The sequence below is a fragment of the Patiria miniata genome, unplaced genomic scaffold (assembly GCF_015706575.1).
Source record: "Patiria miniata isolate m_02_andy unplaced genomic scaffold, ASM1570657v1 HiC_scaffold_13, whole genome shotgun sequence".
Classification (NCBI taxonomy): Eukaryota; Metazoa; Echinodermata; class Asteroidea; order Valvatida; family Asterinidae; genus Patiria; species Patiria miniata.
Genome location: NW_024037051.1, coordinates 15,427,135 through 15,445,204, shown reverse-complemented (window position 1 = coordinate 15,445,204; position 18,070 = coordinate 15,427,135). Strand labels below are relative to the sequence as shown.

At 40.4% G+C, this 18,070-nt stretch overlaps 3 protein-coding genes across 3 annotated transcripts in view; 1 reads left to right on the top strand and 2 right to left on the bottom strand.

The window, feature by feature from the left end:
- The first annotated feature begins 668 nt into the window (after positions 1 to 668).
- Positions 669 to 2,478, top strand: LOC119721384 (LYR motif-containing protein 2-like). Its single transcript, XM_038191445.1, has 3 exons — positions 669 to 776; positions 1,419 to 1,559; positions 1,677 to 2,478. Exons 1-3 carry the CDS (start codon positions 735 to 737, stop codon positions 1,752 to 1,754), a joined length of 261 nt encoding a protein of 86 aa, XP_038047373.1. The 5' UTR covers positions 669 to 734; the 3' UTR covers positions 1,755 to 2,478.
- LOC119721381 (zinc metalloproteinase nas-8-like) lies at positions 2,165 to 10,640 on the bottom strand. The gene is made up of 6 exons (XM_038191442.1): positions 7,471 to 10,640; positions 5,871 to 5,933; positions 5,304 to 5,546; positions 4,941 to 5,061; positions 4,054 to 4,484; positions 2,165 to 3,476 (listed from the first exon to the last, which is right to left on the bottom strand). The coding sequence occupies exons 1-6, from the start codon at positions 7,865 to 7,867 to the stop codon at positions 3,199 to 3,201; spliced, it is 1,533 nt and encodes a 510-aa protein (XP_038047370.1). The 5' UTR covers positions 7,868 to 10,640; the 3' UTR covers positions 2,165 to 3,198.
- A 96-nt stretch (positions 10,641 to 10,736) lies between these two features.
- LOC119721380 (probable ATP-dependent RNA helicase DDX10) overlaps positions 10,737 to 18,070 on the bottom strand; it is a 29,775-nt gene continuing 22,441 nt past the window's right edge. Inside the window, exons 5-16 of the mRNA XM_038191440.1 lie at positions 17,897 to 18,011; positions 17,146 to 17,242; positions 16,590 to 16,694; positions 15,914 to 16,076; positions 15,072 to 15,258; positions 14,179 to 14,355; positions 13,700 to 13,842; positions 12,826 to 13,403; positions 12,412 to 12,561; positions 12,031 to 12,189; positions 11,648 to 11,719; positions 10,737 to 11,517 (exon numbers count right to left, since the gene is read on the bottom strand). Coding sequence (XP_038047368.1) covers positions 11,149 to 11,517; positions 11,648 to 11,719; positions 12,031 to 12,189; positions 12,412 to 12,561; positions 12,826 to 13,403; positions 13,700 to 13,842; positions 14,179 to 14,355; positions 15,072 to 15,258; positions 15,914 to 16,076; positions 16,590 to 16,694; positions 17,146 to 17,242; positions 17,897 to 18,011 — 2,315 coding nt within the window. The 3' untranslated portion in view covers positions 10,737 to 11,148. The remainder of the gene's footprint in view (positions 11,518 to 11,647; positions 11,720 to 12,030; positions 12,190 to 12,411; positions 12,562 to 12,825; positions 13,404 to 13,699; positions 13,843 to 14,178; positions 14,356 to 15,071; positions 15,259 to 15,913; positions 16,077 to 16,589; positions 16,695 to 17,145; positions 17,243 to 17,896; positions 18,012 to 18,070) is intronic.

The window sequence follows — 18,070 nt, the reverse complement described above, 5'->3', positions numbered from 1 at the left end:
AATGTGACTTCACTTGTCTTGGATGTACCGGTACTTTGTAAACTGTGGTTGTATAAAAAAAAAATATGAAGAAACAATTGTGTATAAATTGTAATGCTTATTAAATTCCACTTATTATTTAATATGTACATACTCAGAATAAATGTTCATTTAAAGAAGATGACACAAATATATCCTGTGTTTTAATGTCAGTAAATTAAGTTCTGTGGTTTAGTTCAGCTTACAAATACCAAACTTAATTCAAAAATCAAAATCCTTTTTAATTAGTGGCTACTGAAAGCACGCCCTCTGTTGAAGGGCTCTGATAAAACCAAAACGAAGCACGCCCTCTGTTGAAAATTTGAAGCACGCCCTCTGTTGAAATTTTAACAAATTTCAAACAAAAAGAGCGCCCTCTACTGACCTTCAGTCACATGGCAGTTTTCCAAACCCCGGCTTCGTCTATGTGTGGGCTATTACTTAAGCGATGTAGCTGTAGCTAAGCGGCGACGACGCCGAGGTTTGAAAAAAGCCTCATGTACAATAATTGAAGCGCGCCCTCTATTGAAATACTTTCCCACTTGTCCAACTATTTGAAGCGCGTCCTCTGTAGCTTTTAAGATATCTATTTTTTTTATTATTAAATTTAAAGCCCGCCCTCTGTCATGCATTTTTTTTCGACATAAAATTGCAGCCCGCCCTCTACTGATTTTTCAACCGATATGTTTTGATTGCAATAGAGGGCGGGCTACAAAATGGCAGCGTCCAAGATACCCAAAGCCTTGACACTGAAGCAGGTAAATAATGAGCGAACAATTGTACTTTTAGTCAATCTTAACCTCAACAATTGTTGCAGCAGCGTTAAAATAGTCTGTGGAAATGAATGGGCCAGAAACTAGAATTAATGGTACAATTAATGGCATAATGCGTCATCGTGATGCCATGTTTTTTTCACTAACAACTAACTCGGACGTTTTCTAACGTTAGCAAGCACGGTCACAGGTCAGATGGTTAGCAATGGTTAGGCCTAAAAAAGAGTAAAATTGTCCGAGTCTCCCTTGGTGTTTACTTTTGTTACGTCAGTTAACTAAGCTAAGGTCCTGATTATAATAGAGCTAATAATATTAAGTAGGCCTTAATGATTAAGGCCTACAATGTATTTGTTTTTCCCAAGCAAATTCGACAGCTAGAGGGTAAAGTTTGTTAGAAAAAATATATATCCTTGATATATGCTTGAAATTCGGAAGAATACAGGATAAGGGACAAACTAAAGCCAAAGGGTTGGAGCTAGGCCTATTTGCTTTTTATAAAATGGTAGCTATATTTTGCATTCCTTTACACGATAACAAAGGACTTGCAATGCTATCTAAGCTTCCTGAGATAATCAAAAAGTCTAAGTCCTAATCCTAACTTTGTTTGTCTCCTCCCGTGATGATTAGTTTCTGCTGAGACAGCAAGTCTTAGGTCTGTACCGAGACATCCAGCGATCTCTGAGGCGAGTGCCAGACAAGACGGACAGGGAGGAATTGAGACAATGGGCCAGGGAGGAATTCAAGAAGAACAAGAAGCAACAGGATGAGGTACCTTGAATGAAAACCCAACAGTTTCATGAATGATTCCCATGTCTAGGCCTCTTACGAAGTTCTTGGCCTTTCATAATAAGTGGTCTTTAAAAGTTGTCAATTTCTGTTTCACAGATTGCCATCCGCATGCTCCTCACCCAAGGCAAGAGAACGCTGAGGGAAATAGAGAGCACTGTGATCCTTGCCAGGTGATGCAAGTGGACGTCTAGGAGCTAGTGATGCTCTATCAACGTCAATCTTATTCCAGTGACAATTACTACAGCACAGAGATACTGTCCTTGCCTTTGTTCGGCAGATCCTAGATTCCACCAGTGGATGAGAAAAACCAACATTTTGTGAATTGAAGCAAACATTTGTACCATTCTGAAGTAGAAGAACCACTGCATTGTAAAGAGTGTGCAATTGGTTAATATCAATGTACAAGAAGCCAAAGAAGCAAAGATGCCTGTATTTTGTTTGGGAACCTTTAACGTGCCCGCTTTCAGTTGGAAAGGTCACCACTTTGATAACAAATAAAAGTGCCTTCTTTATACATGTACCCTAAACAGAGCAGTAAAGTTTGGATTTTAAGGGACCGGAATGTTAACAGACAGTCAGAGGTCGGCGGTGCAGAAAGCACATTATGACATTAATTTATTGGTTTTCTAGATTATTTCACAAAGTTCATTATAAATAATAGTTGAGGTGTACATGAAAACTAATGTTACAAAATAAATACATGTAGTAATAAGATCTAAGGCAGCAACTTAACAAAAAGAACGTCAAAAAATGCTTTGTAAATAACTAGTGATAATTCATGTAGATATTATGTACATACAAAATTTGGAAAAAAGAATTGACCTTGTAAGGTTTTCCAGGTATGCTGTTGTAACACCTTTTTCTTTTAAAATAAATATCTATATAATGCAATGTAAAAGAGAAATATCTGATATTCCTGTACATATTTTATTTTGATTCTGAATGCAAAGTGTTAATTCATTACAGTCCTGATCAAAAACTAAAAACGGCAAGTTAACTGATATGGCAGCAAAATGAAATACATGTAACACAAACAATTAAATACATCTTAAAATGTTGATCGCATTATACATCAAAATATCAAACACAACCATGATACAAGAAGTAGAGAAGAACAATATACATAATATGTCAGAATTGTAGCCTCAAGTCATGGCACGTAAGTCCTACAGACATGTCACAAGCTTTGCCAATCAACTTGACGAAAGCATTCTTTAGTTATTCTTCACCCCCTGTTACCCGAGACTGGGCTTGTGATAATACTTGACTACAAACTCTGCAAGATACATGTATAAGAACAATGCAACGAATTTACATAAATCTTTCTGAAATCTATGGGAAAGTGTTACCCTCCAACTTCCCTAGCCCATTTCTGCAAATTCTTATTAATTTCTTTTTAATTTCTCCAGTGTTCTAAAACTTTCAAAGAAGTTTTTCTAAAACCTATGGGAAAATGTTACCCTCCAACCTCCCTAACCCATTTCTGCAAATTCTTTTTAATTTCTCCAGTGTTCTAAAACTTTCAAAGAAGTCAACAATTTCACCCGAAGTACTGTACAGTATGTAGTACCACTCCAGCTGCATCTAAACCATGATTCAAGATTCACACTACAATTCTTCACGTCTCCCTGTCGCAAATCTTGACGTCGCAGTACTCCCACCGCGTCTTCTTGAGCGTGGTGAAGCACCAGGGTCGTTCCATCTTGCCGGAGGGGTTGCGGCAGTAGTTGTGGTCCCCTAGGCCTTGTTTCTCGTTCCTGGCCGGTTCCTCCTTCCAGTATTCCTGCTTGTGAGGCCACTGCGAGTTCCACTTTTGGCAGGTGGCCCCGGACACCGTGTAGTCGCGTGTGCCTCTGTATTTTCGGCCGTCACCGTGCTTGCTGACTGTACACTCTTCTGCAGGAATTTCAGAAATGAAAAAAATACCACTACATTAAAAAAATGATTGAACCTACACTGATATAATGGTTAGGTTTATTTCAAAACAAAATTTAGTTGAACTTAAATTGACTGGAAATTGACCTCTGTCACACTATACCAACATTCTACCAATTCAGCTGTCAAGCCCCATCTCCCAAACTGTCAATGTCTAAATTGTTTGAAATGTAAACACATTTGACACACGCATATTATATTTCCATGAAGATTTAGGGTGGAAAAACAAAGACCTGTTGTGGTATTAGATTTATGGAAGATATTTAAATTGGATTTTTGATGTCGATTTCAAAAGCAAATTGCATAAATTAATCCTAGGTCCCTAGGCAATTTGCCAGGAATCTTCCTGAATCTACCAAAACCAAATTCTGCAGTAATGCCGCATTTGTCGTTCTTTCAAAATATGATTAGAACAGCAAACGCGATGTAAACTAACAGTAACTGGGATCTCTAGCCCTGATCCTACCAAAATCCTACAAAATCTGTTAGATTTTGATGAGTTCAGAGTAGGTAGGATATATGATAAGGCTTCCCATACCTGTTGTCTCCTGGGCCATTTTCTTCTGGTTACAGCCGTACATTGCCCGGACCTGTGCCACGTCCAGCGGGCTCAACCCTCCCTGCTGACCCAGGCGGAACCCGAGTTTCCTGCCAATCTTTTTGATCTTGATGGTAGGCTGGCCGTTTGCCGTGAAGGCGTTGGAAGCGTAGTGCATGATGCTCTCATAGTCGTAGGGGAAGCCCAGGCTGGTGACGTTAGCAGGGTCTATCTGGCCAAAGTTTTCTTCCGTGCCCGGTACGATGTTCTTGTACATGATGTTGATGTACTTATTACGATCGCGCCGGCTCTGTTCGTGCCAGAAGCCGACGGCATGGCCAATCTCGTGGACAATGGTACCAAAGACGGCACAGCCTGGCCCCATAGAGATGATCTGCTCCCCTCCCTGCCTCCCAACATACGACCAACAACTGTAAAAGAAAGAGAAAGGATCAGACAAATTCTTGAAGGGGCGTGGTCTGATGTTACCTTATTGGGATGACAAATTTCACACGCCATTTTACACTCTAGCATTTGTTCCCCTAATAAGTTGTAAGAATCCAAAGTTTCAAATTAGGTTTTGCCCTTCACCGACGTATGAACACTTGTGTACTCAGTGTGTTACCTCCCGAGTGAAAGTTGGAAAAAAAATCACCCAAACAGGAAGTACACCTATTCTTGAAAACTAGCATATTATCAAACATCCAGCAGAATTTAATCTTATTTTTGACATTAATCTGTTGACCCCTTCCAAGAAAAAGTGATTCCGCCCCCCAATGATGCCACACCCCTCCCTATAGTATCTACCCAAGTAGTGAACGTCAATTCCTCAAGGCCCAATTCAGAACCTGAGCCCGAGCACAGATTTAACTCATTAAATTTCGTACCCAGGGTAATAAGCAAAGTGGAGATAATCTTGGTCTTTAGCTTTCTTCTCTCTGAACTCTAGACAGGTTTGTCTCTCCCAGTGCCTCAAGGCGTTTCGGATCAACTTGGCTGTGTCTGGGGCTGAAAGACGAAGAACAAAAGCTTGGAATTAATTCGTATTAGGCAAATTAATATTCAATCCTGACGAGCATTTTTACCAAATTTCTAAATATAGGCCAATACCATCCATCATCTTGTTAATAAAGCTTGCTTTCTAGTTTGACGACTGCAGTGCTGTCAAACGTTATTCAACAGAACAGATTTTAAGTTCAAAACAGTAAACTGTGGCAATGAAGTTAGGAGAGAAAGTAGAGTTTTCTCACCGAAATCATCACTGATGATGTACGGTATGATCCCGTCCGGCCAGCGCTGGACCGTGGGCCTGACCACGGCCCGCGTGGTACGCACACTAGCGGACCGCGCACGGGTGCGATGGTTGCGCATGGCCCGCCGCTGCATCGTACTATCGGCCCGCTGCAGCATGTTGGCCAGGCCGAGATTGCGACGTGTGCCTGGATCTAAGATGATATCTCCCTCGAAGAATGGCGTGACGAAGGCCTGTTGAGCTGCGAGGGCATAATAAGGAAAGACACGTGAACCTAGGAGAAGTCAATATTTAGCTTCTAATTTGTTAGAAGAAAGTGGGAACGAAAGCTCCTCTTCTTCGAGTTGACTGATGTTTCAGTCCGATAAAAAATGACTACACGAAAAACGAAAATAAATTGACATAGGCCTACATGTACAATGACGAGCATTTCGAATACTACTTTCCCCTTTCCAATTCCTCTTCAGTTTCCTAACATTCTACACTCGCTTCAAGTCTTTAGTTGACCTACTTCTATTCACAATTTTCTTTCCAGTACAAATCCTTAAAATGAAAAAGTACTTACTTCCACCGCTTGGTCCCGGTATAGTGATGGTACACAGGTGGGCCAGTGGTGGAGGGCACAAACCTACAGGAAAAAGGAACAAAATTCTGAAAACAAAACACTGAGAAAAAAATGAGAAAAATCCACAAGTTTATACATCTAATTCGTCATTATTTTTAAGAACAAACTTAGCGCTTCAAAACAAAGTTAGTTTACAAATATTCAGGCATTCAAGGTACATACCATTTACATATAATTTTATGAAAGTTTTATTAAGAAAATAACCAGCCCAACCTCGACCTTTTGCCATCACTGTTTTCGTTTGCCAAAGATTATATTTATTTTCCTTGCTCGGCTGTCCATTTATTCTGTTTATTTTAAAAACAAGCGTAGTATACACTCTCTGACGTGTGTATACAGAGCACATCCTGATAAAAAAAAACCGATGAAATCCTTCACCAAAAGATTTTGAACTTTACTGCGCCGAACACCTTGCTCTAAATTACTTAATTTGGTAGCCAATGTTGTACCAGATGATGGAGGAAAACTATTCCGTCCTCCATGGTTGTACATGTACATAATCAACGAATGCATGCGGATACCGGTGTAATTATGATAGATGTTCTGTAAAAACTCAAGTGCTCTTACGAAGAGTAGCAGAAATCTTGCAGATTTGATTTCTTCCACATCTCCGAATGACTCACAATATGTTAAAGACCATAACATTATCTAATGAACAAAGAATGTTCTTGTAAAAAGGTCGTTCATCTTTCCTGAAAGTAGACGTAATGACTTCCGGTCAGTGCGACCGGTTTGTCCTCGCAAGCTGTGCTGCCTTGAACCCGCACTGCCCGGTCGGACATAACCTTTACTGTAATGACAGCAAAAGGCCTCCTAAAAATTAACAGATTTTTGCCGATCAAAATCTAGGGAAACTCTTATGTTACTGAAAAAAGGTGCCCAAAAATGTTTTCAAGACCTGAATATGTAACCATTAAGAGTAGGCATATATGCAGACATCAGGCAGAAATATTCCTCGACCCAACAGAGGTATGGGAAGACACGATGTACAACCCAATACCAGAACACTGTGAGAAAAAAACATGTCCGAATTTAAATTAATGTTAAAGAGAGGATAGGTAAGGCAGGCAGGTGTATGCTGTGACGCAGCGTGACATTGAAAAGACCACGCAGAGAACACCGATCAGGAGAGAGCCCGTTGGTATCAGCAAAGTACACGGGAATTGGTGCTACCAATACCCAACATCGAAAAATTGGTACATCTTACAAGCTTTACATTATTTTGCAGGACATGTTTTATTTTACATCAGTGCTGGATCCCGCATTATTGGACTATACTTATTTTTCATTTTACGTGTCAAATTACGTATTTTAAGCAAGGTGTGTTCTTAAGAGAAACCAACATTTTGGCAGGTACTGTTCTAAAGTTTAAATCCTGCACTCCGGCAGTGGCTCCTCCCCAAGGTTGGGTTGGCACTTGAAAGTCTCACTGGCAGTTCGGCTACTTACATGACTATTACGTAACAGCTACACAAAATGCATACTGAAGACCTAAAAGAGTCTGTATCTTGCAAGTACATTCTTAATTTGGAAATTATACCTTCGTTTATTTCCCACGGCCTTCTTCCATCGGTCCCCGGTGAGCTCCTCCTGTTCTCCAGCGGTTCCTCCTGGTCAACCAACGCCTCTGGCCCCCTCGAGGATGACTCCAAGCGCGCCTCGCCGCCCTCCACTCCCGGAGAAAACGTGGCATCTTCAGTGTCAGATTTACTTGGCTTGCCTCCACACAACGGTCGTGCGTGAGTTACGTCAATGAAAACAAATGCGCCAAGTAGACATAAAAGTACTGATGATAGTTTTAACGACGACTCTGATTTCGATTTCGGAAAGAGAAGGGTTGGCTCCATGTTTGCGCCGAGCAAGCTGAATCCTTGACGAATAATACTCCACGTTAGAATAATTATGTCCGCGAGATGAAAACAAAATCGTATGTTCATGTACACGTTGTACTGAGCAAGGAACTTTGTGCTTGTACTTTTGAGCAGCTCACAGGAACGGAAGTTACCGAACTAGGAAGTTGGTGTAGGTGGTCAGACTAAACAGAAGGAAACGACTGGACGGATGGTGTTTTTGTAACGTAAAACTGCAGGATTTTTCTACGAAGCAGCGTGTACAAGACAATGTGGTCAGGAGCACTTTTGTTTCCAGTGGGGAGTGATCGGTGTGTAATCCACTTGGAATGGTATTATTACGGGTTGCCGTGGAAGCGCAAAAATTGGTCCCAATTTATTTCGTCAGACGACATACGCAGATTTCACAGTTAGAACCAATATCATCCATAAGAGGTTTTAGATCCAATTTCGTCAAGTTCAAACTACCAAGTTGTTTACGTAAAAGCAGAAAAAAAAATCCACAGGACTAAAAGTCTTCAAACTACTTCACGGGGTTTAATAAAGATCGCCAAGTCCGGAAATCCAACACGCCCGTACTGATGACGTCCACTGCCGATCCCGCTATTTATGCACATCTGACTGAACGGGGTCCGGCTGATGTTGTATGCTGAATGTTGACAGGTGTTTGAACAGCGAGAGCTGACCTTAGGATCTGCCCTTTATCACCGGCAGACCTTGGGTGTTGAAAAATACCTTCCCCTTCTACCATACCAGTGTGAAGTTCGTCAACAGTCACCGAACGGTATTTTCATAAGAAGGCCCCAAATCTCATAATGTTTGGTCCTTGAAAATCTCAGCTATTGACTTCTAGCACCACTTACAGTGATTAACACTATTCTGTTCGAGTAGAATTACTGTTAATTTGGAAAGATTACTGTAATGTAATGAAGAAAGAAGTAAGATTAACTTTTAAGGTCATTCTCGACAATTTTACAACTTTTTGGCCTCGGTCACAGCCACAAAGGCACCGTATCAGCGCCATCAAGTTTTCAATAATAGTTTCTTGCCCATTCATGATTGGACAGAGTGTGCACCCTACTGGGCCGGAAGCTATCTGAATTTGTGTGTCAAGAAGTTAGTAATTAGTCTCATTGAAGTGTCACATAATCTCCCACTTTGGACTGTAACTCGTCTATGAGTCGCATGTTTTTCTAGCCTCGTTCTTTTTTGTATAATCGCAGTCTAGTTACCCCCTTCGGCAAGGAGTTGCGTCAAATAGCGGGATTATTGCGAAAAAAGCAGACAACTTGCCGAGAGCGTATAAGAACTCACAAGGAACAGTACTTATTATGAACGAGGACACTCTGATGTCTGTGTTGGTTTGTGAAGAAGCGCTATACCGGCGCGCGTTGATGCTCAAAGCTGCAACAGCGTTTATGCTGCATGTGAAGATGTAAACGGTCTCCGAGTTTCCTAGCGCTGCTCGAAATAATCCCAGTTTTACCTGCACACTCGACCCTTCAATCCCGACTGCCATCTACCTCACTCCAATGATTTATCGCGATTCAATTAACAAGCCCAATCAGGAAACTGCATAGTGAGGAGTGATGTATGACCAATTTCACAGGAATCAAGGACCGGAAAGCGATAAATCATCGCCGGTTGATTAAACGATTTGAAAGAACTATTTAACGGATCACATGTGCACATAAAGCTTATTCCCGCTTCACATCACAGTACTTCTGCCTTTTCAGTTGGCTTTAGTCAAATTTGTCATGTGGAAAATCGTACACAACTAATGTTGCCCAATGATGACACCAATCGGTCAAGTTGTGGGAAGTTTTAAAAAAGGATTTTGAAAAGTTGGCATTTCATTCTTATTTGTGCGTTTCCTGCGGATGGTTGTTCACAAGAGAGCTTGCGTCAAATGACGTCACGATTCTCGGGAAGTTATAACCACACAGGGGAAAACTGCATCCGCGAAAAAAAGAATACATGTACATGTGGCTGAATCGTATCCTTTCAAAACTTGACGAAAAAGTTTTGTTGTTGGAGAGCTTGGATTGCGGTTTCACTGACCAGTACAGCCAGTTGCAAGCACACGAGTTCTTTCCAGAACTTTTTCTCACAAAACAATTATCGGTTTGGCCAGACAATTATCATGATTCAGGTTATACGTTTAGTCACTGGGGTGCGGTGCGCTACAATGATCAATTCGTGATCATCAACGTTACTACTGGGGAAGAATTACCGGGCGTCATTTGGGACAAAAAAAGTTACTTGCTTGGCTTCATACGATAGCAGTTAATCCTCCCCCAAGGATGAAAAACACTGCATCACTATTATCAATGACACGCTTAATAGCCAGTACCCTCTCAAGGATCAGTTCACGCATACGGTTTCGGAAAGTTAGGCAATAATTGTCGCCCAAATTTCTAGGTGCATATCAAAACTTCACAACCGTCATTTTTCACTTTCTAAGTTTGTGGACAAAACTTTTCTTTTACTGAATACCGGTTTGATTTTGTTCGAGCTGTAGTATACCCTCATAAAATTCTCTTTCACAACACAAATCATGTCAACATAATGAGTACATATACAAACACAAATGATTAATTATAACTAGTTAAATATAAAACACCTCTGACGTCAAAATGACTTGTAAGTCAAGGTCTTGGTTATGACCAAGGGCATGCAATGCATTCCAACAAGTCTTAATATAAACCCAAAAGGATTCAAGGGTATGTTGATAAACACCTAGTTCATTGTCTCATACTATTTTGGACAGCATTTTAATTCCCATTTCAGTGTCGAGGTTTAGTTCAAGGCGTCCGGGAGAAAAAAAAAACCCATACCAAGGCCTCTTTTTCAATTACAGAAGTAACTACATGCACTTGTACTCAAGATACTAATTTACACAGACACACAGAGGTTTCAGAACAATTTAAAATGATTTCAAGACAAACTGCTGACATTGAATGACACGGTGGAATTTATTCAATTCAAAATTATTAAGCCATTATGTCAGTTGTGTGAAACTTGTAAATTCTAATGAAAGTAATAAAATGTTCCAGATTGCCGGACTGGCCACGGTAAAAAATACGAACATGTACAGGCTTGGCACAAGTTGAGTAGAGTTTTGTGCTTTGAAACACAATGCGAACACTCCTAATGACAGACGGTTTGGAAGGGTGTCGGCAAATTATTAAGAGGTGAGATTGGGTATATTGCGATGGACATGTGATGCATGTTATCAAAGCCACCCTTACTAAGACAATTATTTTTCAAAGGGACGTTTTTTCCGTGGTTCTGAAAGATGGCTGTGGCTTTCATTGTTTTTTTATGTTAGTTTTTCGGAATTCCTAACAAGTGATATTTTCTAGCTTTCAAAACTGGCCCCTGGATAGGATATGCAGTGCCAGCTCTTCATCATCTTGTAACGTCAATCCTGTATCCACTGATGCCCCCTCCTCCCTTTCCCCAAGTCCCTCCCCCTTCCCAACCATTTTTCTTTTCTTCTTTGTGGTTGACTTATCTCCTCTCACCTCATCCAACTTTGCTTTTCTTTTCTTGGGCGTTTCCTCAGCATTTTCTTTCCGCTTCGTCTTTTTCTTTTTTGAAACTTTCTTTGGTGTTTCTTCTTCGTTGTCGGCTCCGCTGTCCTCATTTGCATATTTGTCAGGGTCGGGGAGGGTGTCAGGGTCAAAGGGCACATAGTCGTCACCAAGGCCAAGTTCTGCACCTACATCCTCATCCTGTCAAAAAACCAAAAAGCGTAGCTGTTTAATCTTAGCCAATCGGAGATCTGGGACCAATTACAGATTAGGCGAAGACAAAATGAAACTTTTTTTTCTTTTTTCTCCAATTTACGATCAAGGAACTTACATCTTCTGAGTCTTCTGCTTTCTTTCTCCTTGAAAGTTTCCTGCGTTCTTCCTTTGCTTTCAGTCTTTCAGCCTGTATTGAAAAGGCATAATTAAAAGGTCATGAAATTATCGTTTGACCAAAACGAGAACGGACTTGTTTCCTCTGCATACTTCCATATGAGAAACTCTTAATTTGTTTGTATTTTGTTAAATTTCACATATTTCTAATTTCTAAAAACAATTTTTTTTGGGGGGGGGGGGGGCAGACAAAACTTGGGACTATATCTCATTGCTCAAATACAATCCAGACTGAGCAGTGAAAAATCCAGGGATCATTAGGTTCCCTTAACTATCACCTACAGCACTGTGCCTAGTATCCTGCTTGGCCTGTGACTGCCCTACCTTATGCTTGGCCCTGATGCGCTCTCGGAAGGCCTGCTTATCATGCTGGTCCTCCTCTCTCATCCACACCTTGGCCTTCTCGATATCAATACCGCCCTCCAGTGTCTCATCATCACCAGGCACTGCAGTCTGCTGGACTGGAGGCCACTGCTTTGCAACCTAGAAGTTAAAAAAACCAAGATTTTCAAAAAACAAATTGTCAAGAATTTGAATATAACTGATTTGAGTCTTTGATTGAATTGATGAACAAAATGTGATAATCACTTTTGTGTAAATGTTAGTTCTGAACAATAAAGCTTAGATTTTTGTCTAGTTTGGAAACCTGAAAATTTACGTGAACAATTCTGACAGGAAAGATGAAACAAATTATTTGATTCGTACCTCTCCTTCCTCATCAAAGACCTTCTTAGTATTGACGGCAATGTTCATGCGGCGAAGCTTCTTCGCCATGGCAACCTTACTTGGTGGCTTCTTAGATTTTCCAACGTGCTTGGCGCCCTCTATCGTTTCTGTTGTAGGGTCCCTTTGTTTCTGCCAGAAGATAAAACAAAACTTCAAGTCAAAAGATTCTAAACAAAAGTGTAACTGAGTACTGTTTAGAAAAATGGCCGTATCTGTAAGTTCTGGTAAATGACTTCATTTATCTTCTCAATGTTCTGGAAAACGTGTAAATTAAAGATGGCAGAAACATTTAATTATGGTTGTACACCGTAAGTGGAACAATTTGAGTAACGATTAGGTATCTGAATTGACGCAATCAAGCGACACAAGTTGTTAGACACGAAGTAGACTCACCTGTTTTTCCAGAGCAATACCAAAGACATCCTTCTTCTTGACAACCAGGAAATCTTCACCTTCCTCGTCATCATCTCCTTGGAAACCCGTCTCTCCTGGCTTTTGTGACTCAATTTCAGAGTCTTCCTCGGAGCTTGATTCCGATTCGTCATCAGACTTTGATATCTTCTGAGGTTTTTCAGATTTGCCTTCTTTTCCAAATTTCTTTTTGCTGGATGCACTGCTTGGCTTATCGAGAGTTCTCGCTTTGCTCTCTGATGTTACTCTCTGTGTTCTTGAAATGGCAACTTTGTCACTTGATGATGGAACCTTTTTACCAACATCCTCGGCATCACTATCATCATCATCGTCTGCATTTTTCTGAGCATCCTCCTGAATTTCTTTCATCCTCTTGATTTCTTCCTCCTCCAACCTCTCCTCTTCTTGTCTTTGTCTCAGCTTGATGGTACCTCCTCCCTTGGTCCGGTTCGGCGCGGTGGATCTCAGCTTGGCCACCAGGGCGTCTAGTCCCTCGTCTTTCTCATTTTGCTCCTCCTCTTCCATTACTAAGTCTGGTCCTCTCCGGTGCTGCTTAAGCACTAGTGAGGATCAACAAAATGGCTGTTAACTTCTTTTATCACATTAAACACAAGAAGAAACAGATCAAGTTCACAATTATTTCATTTTCAGCTGAACAAGAAGTTATTGAAGGGAGTATTGACCTCCAGTACATCAGTGCACCCCCTTTACCCCCTTAGGTCATAGTTACCATGAGAGACAATTTCTTATATTCTGCCACCCACAGTCCCTCAGGGTACATAGATGTGCACTAGTGACCTCATTGCCAGTCAATATGTAAAAACTATTTCCCTTTCTAGCAATTCTGTCCCTGTACCTGTCTTCTTGTTAGCAGACTCGGGGTCTTCACTCTCATCTTTCTTAGAGTTCTTCCGTTTCTTCAGCATCTCTTGTTCCTCTTTCCTCTTGTTGGCCCGCTGGAGGAACCTGACCCGTGGAGGGATGGCAAGACCCAAGGAACTGAAGATAAAGCACAAACCTGACAATAGACTGGTGCCTTCCTGATTTATGGCATTAATAATTTAATCACTGTGTAGACCTCTGGGTACAAGACAAACATGGCCGACTGGATAACAAAGTTTAGTCTGAAGCCTCAAATTCAATAATTTTTTCATGTGAACTTATCAAATCTACACAGAATTGCACTTTTACTTTTAACCCTATTCTGGAACAATCTCGTCTTTTGTTTTTATGTAGTTTCATGAAAATTGTGGAATAAAAATGTTGAAGCCCAGCTTCAAATCCAAACCCATCCCACCACCTATCCAACGGCTTTCCGAACATCAGCCTACTTACAAGGAGTATTTCTCTAGCGGGAGTTGGTTGACATCAAAGACTTTCTTGTCCTTCATGAGGTAGACTGACTTGACGTAGTTGATGAAGCATCGCTGGGCAGATTGCTTCAGCTCATAACTGCCGGCGCACAGGGACATTAGCTTCTTCTGTATGCTCAGCTTACGATTGGGATTGACACTGTGAAAGGCAAAACAAAAACAAAAAAACTGTAATCCTTTCCAAGATTTAGACAAATTGAAATAAACTCACGCATGAAATCCAACAACTTAATACAGCGAGCCACCAATCTACAATTTATTTTGCTTTATTGGAGAAAAACCATATTCTCCACAAACCCTATTAAAATTTTAATACTGATATCTTTTTTTATGATAAAAAAACCAAGAAAATCATCAAAAACTTCTCAGCTTTAAGGATGATATACTACAATTTTGCTTTATTACAGAAAAACAGCATTATCCACAAATCATAATTACAATTTTAATACTGATATCACTTTTTATGGAAAACAAAACAAAACAAGAAAATCATCAAAAAACTTTAAGGATGATATACTACAATTTGATATCATTACAAAACTGAATTCTAGAAGGAATAAAATAGGTGTAACTACCATTTATCAGTCAAACAAAGGAATTATGTATAGCAGGCTTTGAAAACTGCAATTTTTGGAATACGACACAGTGATTTGAAGGTCACGGGTTAAAATCTTGCTTCAGATAATTTTCATCCCTTCATCTGGAAAGATGCTAAGAGAACAACGTAAGAATGTGGTTTTGACAGACCAAACCACAAGCCTTCTTAGACCATTGTATCCTACTTCTTGTTCCTCAGCCTTAATCATCTCAGCCCACTCTTGGCCCAACTCAGCCTCACTCCAATCATACACTTACTTGATCTTCTGGATGGGTATCTTTCGTTCCTCCAGCTGTTTCGCCATTTCCTCCTCCTCTGAGGGCAGTAAGATGAGCAGGGACTCGCCTCCCTGCTCATACCTTGCCGTCCGGCCGACGCGATGGATGTAGGTGCTGGCATCCTCAGGACAATCCAGCTGCAGAACCCAATTGACTGCTGGGAAATCTGTCCATTGGATAAAAAAAGGAAGCTAAAGCTGTCAAAAGTCTTCGAGAAATTTGGACTGCTGAAACATTTAACAACCGTTGAAGACACAAAATCTTTTCACAGAATGTGTTCAGTATTAATAATGATTCTTTGCTGAAGTTCAGTTACCCTAGTCCTAAACTTCCCTAGTCCTAGTCCTCAGTGTGATTCGTAACTCGTAAACGAAAAGATGTCTTTTTTTCTTTTCAAAAAATGAAAGTGAGAATAAAACGTAGTACCTTTTATTTCAACTTACATCTTTTGAAAAAAAAAATTGTTTACGCGTTACAAATAATAATGAGGTTAGTTACCGTTACAGAACGACAAAATGTCAGATTTTGCATGGAATTTCCCTGCTTCCTCTAATAAATATACCTAGCAAGTCAGGGTTCTATAAAGTAGCACTACTCTCCCAGTTTTAACCCCATGGCTAGGCAGGTTACCACAGCGGGTAGTGCCCGACCTTCCACTTCTAATTGCCCTGGTTCGATTCCACTTAGACACAGCTTCATTTGTCAGTTCATACTTTAACAAGACTTTCCTTAGGACTAACCATGCTACATATTTTCCCTTCAACTCCTAATATTTTGAAAAATAAAATCCTTCTGAACTCCTATGTTTCAGCAGAACTCACCCAGTCCCCTAGCAGCGATGTCTGTGGCAAACAGCACGGCATTGTCCCTCTGGCAGAACTCATTATAGATGGCCACTCTACGTAGCTGATGGAGTGTCCCATAGAGGGCCATGATGGTGATACCGGGATGCAGGGCACAGAAGACCTCAAATGTGTACTTCACCTGTAGGAGATAGAAAACCGATCGGAATGAAAAAAATAACCATAAAGACACACTACTATGTTGATAAGGGTATCTCTCATAATTTTTCAAATCTAAAGCAGTTCTAATGTTGCAATTTCTAATGTTGCAAGTGTTCCAACTGCTGAGACGTTGCCTAATTTGTAACACTTATTTGAGGAGTGTTCTTATGTTGCGATTTTCTAAGTGTTCCAACTGCTGACACGTTGCCTTATTTGCAACACTTATTTGAGGAGTGTTCTTATGTTGCGATTTTCGAAGTGTTCCAACTTCTGAGACATTGCCTAATTTATAACACTTATTTGAGGAGTGTCATGGTCCAGCGGTTAAAGCGTTCAAACAAGGGTTTAAACCCAGATGGAAACATTTGTGTTCTTTGGCAAGACACTTTACTACAATTGCCCATCACCCCAGCAGGATTGTGTACCTGTGAGTACTGCAAAACCAAGTGTTTGGTTTTGTTGAATTTCAGGGTAGATTGATATAGACTGGTACCTGTTTGCAGCTAGCCATGAAGACAAGAATCTTCTGCTTGGTGTGGTTACGGATGAAGGAATACAGAAGGTCCATTTTCTGGTCCAGATCACAAACGATATAGCTCTGCAGCAACACAAAATAACAATGTATAGGTTCCATAGCATCATACTGGAATTTCAGATTACAAACCGTTATATGACCAATCCATTAAACCCCACCCAAAGATAATTTGCAATAACAGCACTGATTAATGTCAAACAAAAATCAAACAAGAGTGTACTTTCGTACGATGCGCGCAACTAAACCATGCTGTGGAGAAGCGTACCTGTCATGGCCAACGTGTGGTGTGCAGTGGGTAGATCCTAATTATCCAGTCTTTCTGCAGTCAAAAGCCTTGGTTTTATTTCCAGTTTATTGATTGATGCCAACAGGCAACGTTTAATTTTAAGGAAGTTCTACACTGTCATCTTTGAAAAATTACACAATACAGTCAATTGATTCACAAGTAAAAATAGAAAATTTGGAAAAGAAAATATAAGACATATCTCGTGTTCTTTATTTTCTAAGATCTAACCTGTTCCAGCTGAGCTGGCGTGCTGTACTCATGATGCTGATGGACTGCCACATACTTGGGGTCCTTCAAGCTGAGTCTGGCAAGATCCCGCACAGATCTAACATGAAAATAAACACGCAAGTTAAATAGAACCATGTGCAAACTTGGATTTGTTCAATTGTGTTAAACATGTGTTTGTCAACTTGTGAAATAACTTCTAGAATGGAATTTGAGTGGTTTCATTATAAGAAAATGTAATAATTCTGGGGAAAAAAATCCAAAAGGGAGACACATTTTAAGTTAAAAAGCAGAGGGATGTCTATGAGGGAAAAGGAGAGTTTGAATTGCTACGAACCGTCCTCAACACTCCAAAATCCTCCAAAAGGTCGAACTTTTGTTCAAATAAAGAGATACCCAGCGCCTCAATTCTTTTAAAATCATCAGACAGTCCTGCCTCTCAAAATGCATTCATCCTCAATCCTCCCAAATCCTCCTCTTCTTCAAACACCATTCATCCTCAATCCTCCAAAATCCTCATGTGCTTCAACACCATTCATCCTCACTCCTCCAAAATCCTCGTGTTTCTCAAACACCATTCATCCTCAACCCTCCAAAATCGCCTGGAGGATTTTGGAGGATTGAGGAGGTTAGGGTTAAATATTGTTAGTAATCATGGCAAACATGTGAGCATATGTATGTACAGTAATTGCAATCATAAATGATACGGGTATGGCAGGTTTATCACAGTTAAAGCAATTGCCTTTCAACTTACTTGGTCTGAGTTGCAGAGAAGAGCATCGTCTGTCGTTCTGTGGGAAGATTCTCCAAGATGGCGTTCATGGTTTTCTCAAAGCCGAGATCCAAGATGCGGTCAGCCTCATCCAAAACTGAGGGGAAAAATCACACAAAATAGATACCAATCATACTGGAGATAACTGAATTGAAA

Coding starts and splice junctions, on each gene's coding strand:
- LOC119721384 (XM_038191445.1), top strand. CDS start 735: ATGGCAGCGTCCAAGATACCCAAAGCCTTGACACTGAAGCAG. Junction 777..1,418: donor AAGCCTTGACACTGAAGCAG/GTAAATAATGAG, acceptor CGTGATGATTAG/TTTCTGCTGAGACAGCAAGT. Junction 1,560..1,676: donor ACAAGAAGCAACAGGATGAG/GTACCTTGAATG, acceptor TCTGTTTCACAG/ATTGCCATCCGCATGCTCCT.
- LOC119721381 (XM_038191442.1), bottom strand. CDS start 7,867: ATGAACATACGATTTTGTTTTCATCTCGCGGACATAATTATTCTAACG. Junction 5,062..5,303: donor CATCATCAGTGATGATTTCG/GTGAGAAAACTC, acceptor TTCGTCTTTCAG/CCCCAGACACAGCCAAGTTG. Junction 4,485..4,940: donor CACTTTGCTTATTACCCTGG/GTACGAAATTTA, acceptor TTTCTTTTACAG/TTGTTGGTCGTATGTTGGGA.